This window comes from Cibotium barometz, chromosome 60 (genome assembly GCF_041138505.1).
Source record: "Cibotium barometz isolate CiBa-2024 chromosome 60, ASM4113850v1, whole genome shotgun sequence".
In the NCBI taxonomy this organism is placed as follows: domain Eukaryota; kingdom Viridiplantae; phylum Streptophyta; class Polypodiopsida; order Cyatheales; family Cibotiaceae; genus Cibotium; species Cibotium barometz.
Genome location: NC_141105.1, coordinates 28,823,682 through 28,840,652, shown reverse-complemented (window position 1 = coordinate 28,840,652; position 16,971 = coordinate 28,823,682). Strand labels below are relative to the sequence as shown.

At 51.3% G+C, this 16,971-nt stretch overlaps 2 protein-coding genes across 2 annotated transcripts in view; both read left to right on the top strand.

Annotated features, from left to right (window-relative positions):
• Window positions 1-16,971, top strand: part of LOC147605212 (uncharacterized) — a 227,846-nt gene that overhangs the window by 128,875 nt on the left and 82,000 nt on the right. The window lies entirely within an intron of this gene.
• Window positions 13,142-14,176, top strand: LOC147605213 (uncharacterized). The gene is made up of 2 exons (XM_086794164.1): window positions 13,142-13,555; window positions 13,601-14,176. The coding sequence occupies exons 1-2, from the start codon at window positions 13,148-13,150 to the stop codon at window positions 14,054-14,056; spliced, it is 864 nt and encodes a 287-aa protein (XP_086650290.1). The 5' UTR covers window positions 13,142-13,147; the 3' UTR covers window positions 14,057-14,176.

Genomic DNA, 16,971 nt, shown 5'->3' with positions numbered 1-16,971 from the left:
CCGTCAGTACCTCATGACATTATCCGAGCAGTGTTTGCTGCGCCTCCTATGATGGTGGAGGCCATATTCCAGACTATATGCCTACTAGACAGATTCAGAGAGATGCCACAGGACAGATTGTCATACAGAGCTTTTGAGGCATCTAGACAGCTGGCTGAGGCAGGAGACAGAGGATCATGGTATGCACAGGTCACACATTGGTTCTCACAGCATGGCCTAGACATGGATCATCTACCACCATTCCAGTATGACAGGGATGCACTACATATCCATCTCTCTCATAGTGAGAGTAACAGAGTATTGAGAGAGGACCTATGGCAGCTCTATACACGAGAGACATGGATATCACCTACACAGCCTCTTCCACCGAAGATGCTATACTACAGAGATCACTTCATGAGTATCACTGATGATGGATTTATAGGAGGCCTAGATACATGGAGGGCTTTTTACCACACGGCTCGCGAGTGGCTATTGTTCAGCTTAGAGTCATTTTGGCCTTCTGAAGACGTTAATATATCATTTCATTTCTCTCTCTCTCGCCAGTTCGCCGCTGTGCCCCCTTTCCCCACCAGTTCGCCTTTCGCCACTTCGCCTCTCTGCCCCCTTTCCCCACCAGTTCGCCTTTCGCCACTCTGCCCATTTCGCCTCTCTGCGCCCTTTCCCCACAGTTCGCGTTAGGCGTCATTTCGCCTGTCTGCCCGCCAGTTCGCTGCCCATTTCGCCTCTATGCCCCCTTTCCCCACCAGTTCGCCTTTCGCCAGTTCGCCGCTGTGCCCCCTTTCCCCACCAGTTCGCCTTTCGCCAGTTCGCCGCTGTGCCCCCTTTCCCCACCCACCCTTGCTCAGGCCCCCAAGGCAGAAACATAACTCTCTCTCTCTCTCTCCTCCCTGCCTGTGGGAAGGACTGCAGAGTGATTTGGAGGAATGGCCCTGAGTCTCCAAGAGAAACTCGAGGCCCTCGAGATGGCAATGAAGGCATTAATCAAGGAGAACAAGAAGACATCCGATTCCAACCTCAATGAGGTGGAAAACAAACTACACAAGCACATCATAGCTCTCGAAGCACGGGTCACGAACCTCGAACAAGAGAACACGGCACTCAAGGAGGAGGTGAGTGCATTGAAAGTGGAAATGGTAGCCATCAAGAATGCTGAGAAGGAAGAAGGGGAGATCAATGACAACACTCTCACGGCCATCAAAGAAGAGATCTCCAAGGAGATCACAAAGGACATGGAAGGAAAGCTCGAAGCCAAGCAGTCAGGATGGGTCGAGGTGGTGAAGAAGAACATCCGTAAAGAAGTGAGAGAGGAAACTCAAAGGGAAGAAAACCAAATCATTCACACCACCATTGAGGAGGAGAAGATGAGGCATGCCCGCCGCCTCAACATTCGAGTCACAGGTATAGCCGAGACACCCGACTCCACTCCCGAGAAAGATGGACAGCTTCTATGCATGAAGCTCGGCTACAAGGAAGAGCACCCTCTCCCCTTCACCAAAGCATGGAGAGCCGGGAAAGACTCAACACGCAAGCGAGCCCTCATCCTACAGTTTGCAGGAGAGACGGAGAGGGTCACCTTCATGAGGAAGAGGGTTATACTACGGGGTTTAGAGGGAGCTCCTATTTTCTTGGATGATGATCTCACGAGGATGCAGCTTGAGCATAGGAGAACTTGCATGCCACGAGTCTTACACGCGAGGAGAGAAGGCAAGAAGGCCTTCTATCGAGATTGTCGGGTCATCATTGATGGCCGGCCCATGGATTAGCGGTTTGGGGCCTATGGGACACAGACCAGGCCACTGACAGAGATACACATAGTAGTATGGAACTGTAATGGTTCACTATGGGTGCAGCCTGGACGACTGGAGCATGTTATGGTGGGGAGAGACATCATACTTCTAACAGAGACACATCAGAGCCCAGAGAGAGGGCTACCTCGAGTAGAGGGATTCCAGTGGGAGTCAGCATACAGGAGGACCACACGCCAGGGTACCTCGAGAGGGTCGGGGGGAGTAGCAGTCCTATTCAGACCAGAGCTACAGGGGAGACTGAGAGTGGTAGCATAGGATCCAGAGGCCAGATACATGTGGATCAGCTTACAGCTCTCACAGGACAGGGTTATATACATAGCTCTATGTTACTTTTCTCCATCAGGATCCTCCTATGTCATTACAGAGGACATGCCACAGGAGGAGGAGATAGGAGCCTCGCCATACACTTGTCTGTGAGAGGAGATTATGCATTATTCTACACTAGGGGAAGTATTTCTTACGGGCGACTTCAATGCCCACACACAGAGCAGACAGTGTGAGGTGTATGACTATGATGACATGGAGATCCTCCACCCTGTGGATCCAGAGGAGATAGGGGCTAGTCGGGCATCGGAGGACACTGGACCAGACAGAGGACATTATGGGGACCACTTACTAGAGTTGGGAGCCAGGCATCGTCTCGTTATTTATAACGGGATGCTACAGTGGCCGGGATCAGGAGGACTGACATGCTTCCCACATGGGGGTCATACACGGACCGGAGGCACGGTGGTAGACTACATTATGGGGTCTTTGGAGGCATCACAACTTGTCACCTCATTCTCCATTCCACCTCGTCCTATTGGGGCAGATCATACATACTTGGCATTTTCACTAGCCGGATCACCAGTATCACCAGCCCCCCACATACCGACGCCACACACTACCATCTACTTCACACATGACATGGCAGACATATACACTGGCAGAGTAGAGGATGGGCTCCTACTCATGGATCCCCTAGCATCTATGGATACCATTACAGCCCAGCTCGCATCACTCCTACACACGGCTGCATTACAGAGCTTCCCACATCGTGTACACTCAGGAGAGCCTGCGAGACTTGGGACTATGCCCCAGAACAGATGGTATGATGACGAGTGCAGAGCCCTATACTCACGACTCCGCATACAGAGAGCCTTGGGAGCCATCACAGAGCAGGAGTCGAGGAGAGAGATGAGGAGACTTACTCGCCGCAAAAGGCGGGCCTTCGCAGAGATATAGGAGCTAGAGATCTTTCATTTCTTCATGAGTAGAGATAGCCCTGTCTCATGGCGGCACTTCAGAGAGCCCCGGACCCCGACACCTATTGCAGACCCACAGACATGGCACACATATGCAGAGGGTCTATACCATGCCCCACAGCAGCCACCTATACCTCAGCCACAGGAGCCTCGACCTACCACAGCTAGCTTCTTTACCCACTCGATGGTACAGGAAGCTATCCGCCGCCTACAGCATGGACGGGCCGCCGACCATATGGGCCTGCAGGGTGAGCATCTCATATATGCAGTAGATTCTTTAGCTCCTTTTCTTGCACACCTGTTTAACAGGGCACTAGCAGAGTGTTTGCCTGCGGAGTGGACGATGCACACCATTGTGCCGATTCACAAAACAGGGGATATGCTCGATCCGAGCAACTACAGGACGGTTATGGTTGGCCACGTGCTGGCCAAACTCTATGGTGCAGTGCTGGAGCAGGAGCTTAGCTTATATGCTGAGCGAGCAGGTTTACGCTCATCCGGGCAGGCAGGCTTCAGGAGAGCTTTCTCTACCACTGACCATGTATTCACTTTGAGATGTATGATTGATCAGGCCAGAGTGAGGAAGAGAAAGCTCTAGTGCTGCTTTGTGGATTTCCGCAAGGCATTTGACACAGTACCACTAGAGAGGCTCTTTCAGCGCCTGCAGTCTCTTGGCATACCAGCAGATATGACATGGGGCATCTATGCATTATATGAGCAGGTTTTTGGGCGAGTCAGATGTCCAGGAGGTATGTCCGAGACTATTGCTAGCACCATTGGTGTGAAGCAAGGATGCCCACTTTCCCCCACGCTATTTGGGTTATACATTGATGAGGTGGCTGACTTCATTACACGGGGAGGCGGAGATGGAGTTGATTTAGCAGGTACCTCAGTACATATTATGCTCTATGCTGATGATATTGTATTAGTGTCTGAGTCCCCAGGTGGTCTACAGCAGCATCTACATGCACTCCATGATTTCTGCACACAGAGGGGTCTTACTGTGAACCTTGGGAAAACCAAGGTTATGGTCTTTCATACATCGAGACAGGGCAGGAGTCAGCGGACATTCACTCTCGCAGGATGCCAGGTGGAGGTGGTGACATCATACGTGTACCTAGGGGTTACCTTCTCTGCAGCAGCCACACGCTTTACCATGGGTTCAGCAGCCAGAGCTAGATTGACACGGGGATATGCAGCATTGGCTATGCTAGAGAGACAGTGCCACCAGGCGCATTTTCAGGAGCCCCGGACGAAGGGTGGCTATTTGACACATTAGTCACACCGGCATTGATGTATGGAGCAGCAGTATGGGCGCCAGGCCTTGCTACCCATTGGTGGACACAGATAGAGAGACCACAGGCCCTCATGATGGCACGCATGATACGCAGCAAACCGTCAGTACCTCATGACATTATCCGAGCAGAGTTTGCTGCGCCTCCTATGATGGTAGAGGCCATATTTCAAACTATATGCCTGCTAGACAGATTCAGAGAGATGCCACAGGACAGATTATCATACAGAGCTTTTCAGGCATCTAGACAGTTGGCTGAGGCAGGAGACAGAGGATCATGGTATGCACAGGTCACACATTGGTTCTCACAGCATGGCCTAGACATGGATCATCTACCACCATTCCAGTATGACAGGGATGCACCACATATCCGTCTCTCTCATAGTGAGAGGAACAGAGTATTGAGAGAGGATCTATGGCAGCTCTATACACGAGAGACATGGATATCGCCTACACAGCCTCTTCCACCGAAGATGCTATACTACAGAGATCACTTCATGAGTATCACTGATGATGGATTTATAGAGAGGCCTAGATACATGGAGGGCTTTTTACCACACGGCTCCCGAGTGGCTATTGGTCAGCTCAGAGTTTCATCACACCGATTGGAGATTGAGACTGGCAGAGCAGCACGGATCCCCCGAGAGGAGAGGGTATGCAGATTGTGCAGAGAGGAGGTGGAGAGTGAGGAGCATTATGTATGCAGATGCAGAGCATATACAGCCATCAGAGAGAGATATCCCATTTTATTCAGAGAGCCACATTCCCTACGCCAGATCTTTGAGGCAGTAGACCAGCGCATACTGGGGAGATACATTCTAGACATACAGCGCCACAGAGAGACATTATTACAGGCTCAGACAGCTCCAGAGGGGGGGCGACAGACACAGATTACTACATTTTTTCAGAGATCCATACCCCTCCCAGCCCCTACACGGCAGGGAATTACTCTCCAGAGAGCAGAGACACTTAGAGCCCGCAGGAGACAGAGGACACCTGGCTTTCGGACACCACGCCTATACCAGAGAGAGATGACAGAGATCAGAGCTCAGTTTCACAAAGAGGGTGCGGAGCGACTGGCTCGCTTCAGAGCACACCCAGGCATGTTCTTCAGGGAGCTGTGGACACCCCCTTCACTGATGTATACCATTTTATACCCCCAGTATGGTACAGGATGGAGCTAGCTAGGTTGCATATCATGATTGTATACTCCATGCATATAGCTTTGCATTCTCCTAGTAATAGAGCTCCATCCCCTGCACACCGAGATTCAGCTTTTTTATTCAGTACTTTTTCATTTTGTTGGGATGACAGAGGATACCCCATACATGTACTCCGATTTGTCTCATAGGCCGAGTTCGGTCTTTTGGAAGACGTTAATAAAATCTTTCTTTCTTTCTCTCTTTCTTTCTCTCTGCCCCGCTGCCCAGTTCGCCTCTCTGCCCCCGCCATTTCGCATTTTTGCCCAGTTCGCCTCTCTGCCCCCCGCCATTTCGCATTTTCGCCTCTCTGCCCCCGCTGCCCAGTTCGCCTCTCTGCCCCCGCCATTTCGCATTTTTGCCCAGTTCGCCTCTCTGACCCCCGCCATTTCGCATTTTCGCCCTTCTGGCCCCGCTGGCCAGTTCGCCTCTCTGTCCCCGCCATTTCGCATTTTTGCCCAGTTCGCCTCTCTGGCCCCCTTTCCCCACCCACCCTTGCTCAGGCCCCCAAGGCAGAAACATAACTCTCTCTCTCTCTCTCTCTCCTCCCTGCCTGTGGGAAGGACTGCAGAGTGATTTGGAGGAATGGCCCCGAGTCTCCAAGAGAAACTCGAGGCCCGCGAGATGGCAATGAAGGCATTAATCAAGGAGAACAAGAAGACATCCGATTCCAACCTCAATGAGGTGGAAAACAAACTACACAAGCACATCATAGCTCTCGAAGCACGGGTCACGAACCTCGAACAAGAGAACACGGCACTCAAGGAGAAGGTGAGTGCATTGAAAGTGGAAATGGTAGCCATCAAGAATGCTGAGAAGGAAGAAGGGGAGATCAATGACAACACTCTCACGGCCATCAAAGAAGAGATCTCCAAGGAGATCACAAAGGACATGGAAGGAAAGCTCGAAGCCAAGCAGTCAGGATGGGTCGAGGTGGTGAAGAAGAACATCCGTAAAGAAGTGAGAGAGGAAACTCAAAGGGAAGAAAACCAAATCATTCACACCACCATTGAGGAGGAGAAGATGAGGCATGCCCGCCGCCTCAACATTCGAGTCACAGGTATAGCCGAGACACCCGACTCCACTCCCGAGAAAGATGGACAGCTTCTATGCATGAAGCTCGGCTACAAGGAAGAGCACCCTCTCCCCTTCACCAAAGCATGGAGAGCCGGGAAAGACTCAACACGCAAGCGAGCCCTCATCCTACAGTTTGCAGGAGAGACGGAGAGGGTCACCTTCATGAGGAAGAGGGTTATACTACGGGGTTTAGAGGGAGCTCCTATTTTCTTGGATGATGATCTCACGAGGATGCAGCTTGAGCATAGGAGAACTTGCATGCCACGAGTCTTACACGCGAGGAGAGAAGGCAAGAAGGCCTTCTATCGAGATGGTCGGGTCATCATTGATGGCCGGCCCATGGATTAGCGGTTTGGGGCCTATGGGACACAGACCAGGCCACTGACAGAGATACACATAGCAGTATGGAACTGTAATGGTTCACTATGGGTGCAGCCTGGACGACTGGAGCATGTTATGGTGGGGAGAGACATCATACTTCTGACAGAGACACATCAGAGCCCAGAGAGAGGGCTACCTCGAGTAGAGGGATTCCAGTGGGAGTCAGCATACAGGAGGACCACACGCCAGGGTACCTCGAGAGGGTCGGGGGGAGTAGCAGTCCTATTCAGACGAGAGCTACAGGGGAGACTGAGAGTGGTAGCACAGGATCCAGAGGCCAGATACATGTGGATCAGCTTACAGCTCTCACAGGACAGGGTTATATACATAGCTCTATGTTACTTTTCTCCATCAGGATCCTCTTATGTCATTACAGAGGACATGCCACAGGAGGAGGAGATAGGAGCCTCGCCATACACTTGTCTGTCAGAGGAGATTATGCATTATTCTACACTAGGAGAAGTATTTCTTACGGGCGACTTCAATGCCCACACACAGAGCAGACAGTGTGAGGTGTATGACTATGATGACATGGAGATCCTCCACCCTGTGGATCCAGAGGAGATAGGGGCTAGTCGGGCATCAGAGGACACTGGACCAGACAGAGGACATTATGGGGACCACTTACTAGAGTTGGGAGCCAGGCATCGTCTCGTTATTTATAACGGGATGCTACAGTGGCCGGGATCAGGAGGGCTGACATGCTTTCCACATGGGGGTCATACACGGACCGGAGGCACGGTGGTAGACTACATTATGGGGTCTTTGGAGGCATCACAGCTTGTCACCTCATTCTCCATTCCACCTCGTCCTATTGGGGCAGATCATACATACTTGGCATTTTCACTAGCCGGATCACCAGTATCACCAGCCCCCCACATACCGACGCCACACACTACCATCTACTTCACACATGACATGGCAGACATATACACTGGCAGAGTAGAGGATGGGCTCCTACTCATGGATCCCCTGGCATCTATGGATACCATTACAGCCCAGCTCGCATCACTACTACACACGGCTGCATTACAGAGCTTCCCACATCGTGTACACTCAGGAGAGCCTGCGAGACCTGGGACTATGCCCCAGAACAGATGGTATGATGACGAGTGCAGAGCCCTATACTCACGACTCCGCATACAGAGAGCCTTGGGAGCCATCACAGAGCAGGAGTCGAGGAGAGAGATGAGGAGACTTACTCGCCGCAAAAGGCGGGCCTTCGCAGAGATACAGGAGCTAGAGATCTTTCATTTCTTCATGAGTAGAGATAGCCCTGTCTCATGGCGGCACTTCAGAGAGCCCCGGACCCCGACACCTATTGCAGACCCACAGACATGGCACACATATGCAGAGGGTCTATACCATGCCCCACAGCAGCCACCTATACCTCAGCCACAGGAGCCTCGACCTACCACAGCTAGCTTCTTTACCCACTCGATGGTACAGGAAGCTATCCGCCGCCTACAGCATGGACGGGCCGCCGACCATATGGGCCTGCAGGGTGAGCATCTCATATATGCAGTAGATTCTTTAGCTCCTTTTCTTGCACACCTGTTTAACAGGGCACTAGCAGAGGGTTTGCCTGCGGAGTGGACGATGCACACCATTGTGCCGATTCACAAAACAGGGGATATGCTCGATCCGAGCAACTACAGGACGGTTATGGTTGGCCACGTGCTGGCCAAACTCTATGGTGCAGTGCTGGAGCAGGAGCTTAGCTTATATGCTGAGCGAGCAGGTTTACGCTCATCAGGGCAGGCAGGCTTCAGGAGAGCTTTCTCTACCACTGACCATGTATTCACTTTGAGATGTATGATTGATCAGGCCAGAGTGAGGAAGAGAAAGCTCTATTGCTGCTTTGTGGATTTCCGCAAGGCATTTGACACAGTACCACGAGAGAGGCTCTTTCAGCGCCTGCAGTCTCTTGGCATACCAGCAGATATGACATGGGGCATCTATGCATTATATGAGCAGGTTTTTGGGCGAGTCAGATGTCCAGGAGGTATGTCCGAGACTATTGCTAGCACCATTGGTGTGAAGCAAGGATGCCCACTTTCCCCCACGCTATTTGGGTTATACATTGATGAGGTGGCTGACTTCATTACACGGGGAGGCGGAGATGGAGTTGATTTAGCAGGTACCTCAGTACATATTATGCTCTATGCTGATGATATTGTATTAGTGTCTGAGTCCCCCGGTGGTCTACAACAGCATCTACATGCACTCCATGATTTCTGCACACAGAGGGGTCTTACTGTGAACCTTGGGAAAACCAAGGTTATGGTCTTTCATACATCGAGACAGGGCAGGAGTCAGCTGACATTCACTCTCGCAGGATGCCAGGTGGAGGTGGTGACATCATACGTGTACCTAGGGGTTACCTTCTCTGCAGCAGCCACACGCTTTACCATGGGTTCCGCAGCCAGAGCTAGATTGACACGGGGATATGCAGCATTGGCTATGCTAGAGAGACAGTGCCACCAGGCGCATTTTCAGGAGCCCCGGACGAAGGGGTGGCTATTTGACACATTAGTCACACCGGCATTGATGTATGGAGCAGCAGTATGGGCGCCAGGCCTTGCTACCCATTGGTGGACACAGATAGAGAGACCACAGGCACTCATGATGGCACGCATGATACGCAGCAAACCGTCAGTACCTCATGACATTACCCGAGCAGAGTTTGTTGCGCCTCCTATGATGGTAGAGGCCATATTTCAGACTATATGCCTGCTAGACAGATTCAGAGAGATGCCACAGGACAGATTATCATACAGAGCTTTTCAGGCATCTAGACAGTTGGCTGAGGCAGGAGACAGAGGATCATGGTATGCACAGGTCACACATTGGTTCTCACAGCATGGCCTAGACATGGATCATCTACCACCATTCCAGTATGACAGGGATGCACCACATATCCGTCTCTCTCATAGTGAGAGGAACAGAGTATTGAGAGAGGATCTATGGCAGCTCTATACACGAGAGACATGGATATCGCCTACACAGCCTCTTCCACCGAAGATGCTATACTACAGAGATCACTTCATGAGTATCACTGATGATGGATTTATAGAGAGGCCTAGATACATGGAGGGCTTTTTACCACACGGCTCCCGAGTGGCTATTGGTCAGCTCAGAGTTTCATCACACCGATTGGAGATTGAGACTGGCAGAGCAGCACGGATCCCCCGAGAGGAGAGGGTATGCAGATTGTGCAGAGAGGAGGTGGAGAGTGAGGAGCATTATGTATGCAGATGCAGAGCATATACAGCCATCAGAGAGAGATATCCCATTTTATTCAGAGAGCCACATTCCCTACGCCAGATCTTTGAGGCAGTAGACCAGCGCATACTGGGGAGATACATTCTAGACATACAGCGCCACAGAGAGACATTATTACAGGCTCAGACAGCTCCAGAGGGGGGGCGACAGACACAGATTACTACATTTTTTCAGAGATCCATACCCCTCCCAGCCCCTACACGGCAGGGAATTACTCTCCAGAGAGCAGAGACACTTAGAGCCCGCAGGAGACAGAGGACACCTGGCTTTCGGACACCACGCCTATACCAGAGAGAGATGACAGAGATCAGAGCTCAGTTTCACAGAGAGGGTGAGGAGCGACTGGCTCGCTTCAGAGCACACCCAGGCATGTTCTTCAGGGAGCTGTGGACACCCCCTTCACTGATGTATACCATTTTATACCCCCAGTATGGTACAGGATGGAGCTAGCTAGGTTGCATATCATGATTGTATACTCCATGCATATAGCTTTGCATTCTCCTAGTAATAGAGCTCCATCCCCTACACATCCAGATTCAGCTTTTTTATTCAGTACTTTTTCATTTTGTTGGGATGACAGAGGATACCCCATACATGTACTCCGATTTGTCTCATAGGCCGAGTTCGGTCTTTTGGAAGACGTTAATAAAATCTTTCTTTCTTTCTTTCTTTCTCTCGCTCTCTCTCTCTCATAGGTCATTTTGGCCTTCTGAAGACGTTAATATATCATTTTTTGGTCTCATAGGCCATTTTGGCCTCTCGTAGACATTAACCCATAACCAGACAGTATTTTATGATACCTCAGAGGAGATGTTGAGGAGCTTGATGTTAGGGATATGGGCCTATCTAGACTCTCATAGGATGAGGAACATACAGTGTATGGGCGGTATTTGATAGACATGGGGACTGCACATGGATTGGCCATCCTGAATGGCCTACAGAGATTCCCGACATCGGGCGGTTTCACTTGCTTTCCACATAGGCATGGTGCTAGTACAGTGGACTATGTTATGGCTTAGCCCAGTCTCATTCCCTCTTTTCAGGATTTTATGGTAGGCACTAGGCCGGTTGGAATAGCAGTGGATCATGCTATCTTGTCCTTCACTCTCACATTTCAGTTCAGCACCGCTCCATTGGGACAGGTCTCCACACACACTCGTTATACCTTTACGAGGGAGACTGACACCGTGTACACGGATGAGATATACAGATGCTTATGTGCCGAGGAGCCGGGACGGCCATTAGATGAGCTCACTCAGATATTGATAGAGACGCTTCATGCTCGCTTAGCCCTGGAGTCTTCATGACAGTTGGCATCACAGGGTGACGGATCATGTTGGTATGCACAGATGACAGCTTGGTTCCAGTTGCATGGCTTTAGTATGGACAGGCTACCTCCATTTCAGTACTCCCTGGATGCACCCTCCCTCTCTCTCACACAGGCAGAGATTACCAGACTTATCAGGCAGGACTTGATTCAGCTGGACACTAGGAGGACATGGATACAGCCGCTTGGTACGAAGATGGCTTTCTATAGAGATCATCTTCTCCAGCTCACGCAGGATAGGTTTGTGATTAGACCCAGCTACATGGATACTCATCTTTCTCAAGGGGTACGGTGTGCTATTGGTCAGATGCACACATCCTCACACCAGCTAGAGATTGAGACTGGCAGATTCAGAGGAGTACCAGCTGAGGCCAGGATTTGTCAGCTGTGCCAGATGGAGCCAGAGACAGAGTTACATTACATATGTCACTGTCCAGTATATTATGAGATACGAGGCCGTTTCCATTGCCTGTTTAGAGCGGGTTTCGGACCACTTTCTAGAGTCATGAGATACTAGGATCAGAGATGCCTCGGTTTATACTTGTTGGAGCTGCGTAGACATAGAGAGGGTCTCTTGAGAGGGAGGGGATCAGAGAGGGAGAGACACCTACAGAGGCAGATTACAGACTTCTTTCGACCAGAGATTGAGCAGTCAAGCCAGCAGGCATTGCAGCTAGCCCCAGAGTATAGCCGCACTAGAGGTACACTGATTGATCAGGCTATAGAGCTGGGGCGGTCCAGGCACCCCAAGATGAGAGGCCCATCTCGACACCGGCGGAGACTACAACAGAGGATCAGGACCATACTGGCACGGCATGGGAGACGTCCAGTCAGAGTACTCACCATGGAGGACATTGAGGATATCCGCCATCGACCGATGAGAGACATCTTTGGATAGTGATGTGTATGATGCTTACTTTTGTTGCTGGAGTTTTCCTCCCAGATGTTATCCATTGGGAGCTCCTGGTACCATACTTTTCCTCATAGTTGTTTCAGTTTCAGTTAGTTGTTTAGTTGTTTTTAGCTTTTCTTACACAGACATTGTATCAGATCCACCAATTGTTGTAACCTTTTTGGTCTCATAGGTCATTTTGGCCTTCTGAAGACGTTAATATATCATTTCATTTCATTTCCTGCGCCCACCCCTCCCGCTGCCCCCTTCACTCTTCGCTCTCCCCTCCCGCTGCCTACCTACGCCCCCCCCCTCCCCCCCCTCCCGCTGCCCTCTTCGCTCTTCGCTCTCCCCTCGCACTGCCTGCCTGCGTCCCCCATCTCTCTCTGTCACTGATTCGCTGCGCACGCTTGCTGTGCTGCGCCTGGCACTGCCCAGCTCGCGCTGTGCTGGCCTACCCTCCATTGCTTGTGTAGCCCGTCTCTCTCTCTCCATCACACCTGTTCGCTTGCCCTTTTCTCACCCACCCTTGCTCAGGCCCCCAAGGCAGCAACATAATGGAAACTTGAACTCATCCATTTCTTCTCTTTCTCTCCCACATATTTACCTGCTCCTTTCAAACATTCCTCCCTCTACAATGGGAGGGTCTGTAGATGACAAAATCAGCCAGCTTGATCATATCCTTAGGGATCTTATCAAGGACCAGAAGAAGACATTGGACAGCACCATCACCGCCATCAAGAAGGACTTATTGACGCGCATGGGGAAGCTGGAGGCCGAAGCGGAAATATGGAAGGAAGAGAAGCTTACCATGCAAGAGGAGTGGGAGAAGGAAAAGCTCGCCATGCAGGAGGAAATCAACCTTTTGAAGGGCGAAGTGGCATCCTTACGCGATCGTCCACGGGAGGAAGGAGAGACTCTTGAGGTGGACAAAGAGGCAATCAAAGAAGAGATCACCAAAACCCTCACCCACACAATCGAGGGGAAAATGGAGGCGGCCCGCGAAGGATGGGTAGAAGTGATGAAGAAGAACATCAAAAAGGAGGTGCAAGAAGATGTACAAGTGATGAAGAAGAATATCAAGAAGGAGGTACAAGAAGATGTACACATGATGCAGTCTACTCTTGATGAAGAGAAGATGCGACGGATCCGGCGCCTCAACATCCGAGTCACAGGGATACCAGAGAGCACTACCTCCACGCCCGAGATCGACGGGCGGAACCTATGTACCAAGGTAGGACTAAAGGAGGATGAGCCGCTCCCATTCACTAGAGTATGGAGGACAACCCCAAAGGACTCCACCAAAGGCAAGGCCTTAGTGCTACAGTTCCCGGACGAGGAGAGTAGGATGAGCTTTATGAGAAGACGGGCTATCTTGAGGAGCTTGCCAGCAGGGGACCCCATCTACTTTGATGATGACCTCACATGGATGCAGCTGGAGCACAGAAGATTATGCATGCCGAAGATCAAGGCGGCACGCAAAGAAGGGAAGAAGGCACATTATAGGGATGGTCACATCTACATTGATGGGAAGAGGGTCGAATAGCGCCATCTGGCCTATGAGACACGGAGGAAACAGCATGAAGACAAAGAGATACACATAGCAATCTGGAACTGTAATGGAGTCCTATGGACACATCCAGGGAGACTTGAGGAGGTGATGGAGGGCCGGGATATCATCTTGATGACAGAGACACATGAGACCCCGGAGAGGGGCTTACCACGGGTTGAGGGTTATCAGTGGGAGTCAGCTCACCGACAGGGGATGAGACAGGCCACCTCCCGAGGTTCAGGAGGTATTGCAGTGCTTTTCAGACATGGGTTACATGAGCATGTTCGAGTCGTAGCACGAGACTCGGAGGCGAGATACATGTGGATTAGCTTACGCCTCTCAGAGACCAGATGGATTTATATCGCCCTTTGCTACTTTCCTCCGAAGGGGTCGCGGTTTGCCACCACCGAGGAGCAGGGTGGAGGAGAGGCTAGTGAGTCTCCATACTCTGTCTTATCTGAGGAGATCTTACACTATTCGACACTGGGAGAAGTCTTCTTGATGGGGGACTTCAATGCACGGACTCAGAGCAGACAATGCGAGATCTATGACTTTGAGGATCCCCTGAGACTAGAGCCGCTAGCTACAGAGGATACAGGGACCACTTGGATCTCCGCTGATGGAGGAGTTGACAGCACTGGATATGGGCAACATTTGCTGGAGCTTGGGGCCCGACACCATCTCGTTATTTATAACAGGATGACTCAGTGGCCAGATTCAGGTGGGTTGACTTGCTTTCCAGTGGGAGGCGGCGGCAGTACAGTGGATTATGTGATGGGATCCCGGGAGGCAGGAGATATGGTGTCTCACTTGACCGTACCACCATGCCCCACTGGGGCGGATCATACATACCTATCCCTCACTTTCAGGAGCTTACTGGAGACCCACCCACCCATCATACAGCCACCACGCACTATGTTTCACTTCACTTAGGACCTAGCCGAGGTGTATGACTATCATGTTCATGATCAGCTATTTGCCTTAGATCCATCGGCACCCATGGCCATGCTCACCTCCCAGCTCTCACATGTACTGCACTCCGCAGCCGCGAGGAGTTTCCCATACCACATACAGACAGGATGGCCACCTACATCTGGGAGCATGCCCCAAAACCGATGGTATGATGATTAGTGCAGAAAACTTTACCGCAATCTCCGAGTGCAGAGGGCTCGCGGGGAGATCACCCAGAGGCAGGCAGGCAGGAGGATGCATACTCTCACCCGCCGTAAGCAGCGAGCTTATGAGGAGGCTCAGTATTGGGACACATATCACATGCTCATGAGCAGAGATGCTGCTGCTACTTGGAGGAGACTCAAAGAGCCCCGTCCTCCCACACCTATTGCCGATCCTCAGACCTGGCAGACACATGCAGAGAGACTTTATGATGTGCCTGCACAGCCCCCTATACCACAGCCCACAGAGCCATGCTCCACGGTCTCCACCTTCTTCACCCCACCTATGGTTAGGAGGGCCATATGCCGACTCCAACATGGACGGGCGACAGATCATACAAGATTACAGGGAGAGCATCTCATCATTGCTATTGATACATTGGCACCATTTCTTGCTCATCTCTTCAACAGAGCTCTGTCAGAGGGGTTTCCGGCTGAGTGGACGATGCACACTATTGTGCCGATCCATAAAGCGGGAGATGTACTAGACCCCGAGAACTACAAGACCATCATGATTGGCCATATATTGGCCAAACTATATAGGGAAATTTTGGAGGCAGAGCTGAGCACTCATGCAGAGGATGGGGGATTGAGAGCAGCAGGCCAGGCAGGCTTCCGACGAGCCTTCTCGACCATCGACCACATTTTTACATCGAGGTGCCTGATTGATCAGGCCAAGGCACGGAGGCAACGGCTCTATCGTTGCTTTGTGGATTTGTGCAAGGCATTTGATACTGTGCCCAGAGAGCGCCTCTTTTGGCGACTACAAACACTAGGCATACCTTCAGACATGATGTGGGGCATATACAGGCTATGTGAGCAGGTCTTTGGGAGAGTCCGATGCCTAGGAGGCTTGTCTGACACAGTTGCTAGCACCATTGGTGTGAAGCAGGGGTGCCCGCTCTCCCCCACGCTCTTTGGGCTCTATATTGATGAGGTGGTCGATTACATCACACAGGGAGGAGGCTCTGGGGTTGAGCTATCAGGTATTACTGTCCATGTTATGCTTTATGTTGATGACATCATCTTGGTATCCGACGCGCAGGTTGGGCTTCAAAGACACCTTAAGGCTCTTGATGACTTCTGCGCACAGCAGGGGCTCACAGTGAACCTTGGGAAAACCAAGGTTATGATCTTCCACCCCTCACCCGCAGTCAGGAGCCACACTACTCTCACATTAGCAGGAGGGCGGGTCGAGGTGGTGAGCTCTTATGTTTACCTTGGCATCACATTTACTAGCTCAGCTAGACGCTTCTCCATGGCTCAGGCAGTCCAAGACAGAGTGACCCGGGGGTATGCAGCTCTTGCTGGCCTTGAGCGTCAATGTCATCAGGCACATTTTCAGGAACCCCGCACGAAAGGGTGGCTCTTTGATACATTAGTGACACCAGCCTTGATGTATGCAGCAGCGGTTTGGGCACCAGGGCTTGCAGCCTCCACATGGGTACAGCTGGAGAGACCACAGATCTTGATGCTCTCGAGGATGATACGCAGCAAACCATCCATCCCGCACGACATTGTTCGAGCTGAGTTTGCTGCACCACCTATGGCAGTGGAGGCATTGTTCCAGACGATCTCCTTTATATACAGGATGAGGGAGAGGCCCACGGAGAGATTATCCCGCTGAGCTTTTGAGGCATCCAGACAGATGGCCAAGGCTGGACACACTAGATCTTGGTATGCACAGATGCTACAGTGGTTCTCACATCATGGGATAGACATTGAGCAGTTGCCACC

Excerpts from the sequence above, each read along its gene's own strand:
- LOC147605213 (XM_086794164.1), top strand. The coding sequence starts at position 13,148 with ATGGGAGGGTCTGTAGATGACAAAATCAGCCAGCTTGATCATATCCTT. Across the intron at positions 13,556-13,600 it reads AGAAGAACATCAAAAAGGAG|GTACAAGAAGATGTACACAT; the intron begins GTGCAAGAAGAT and ends ATCAAGAAGGAG.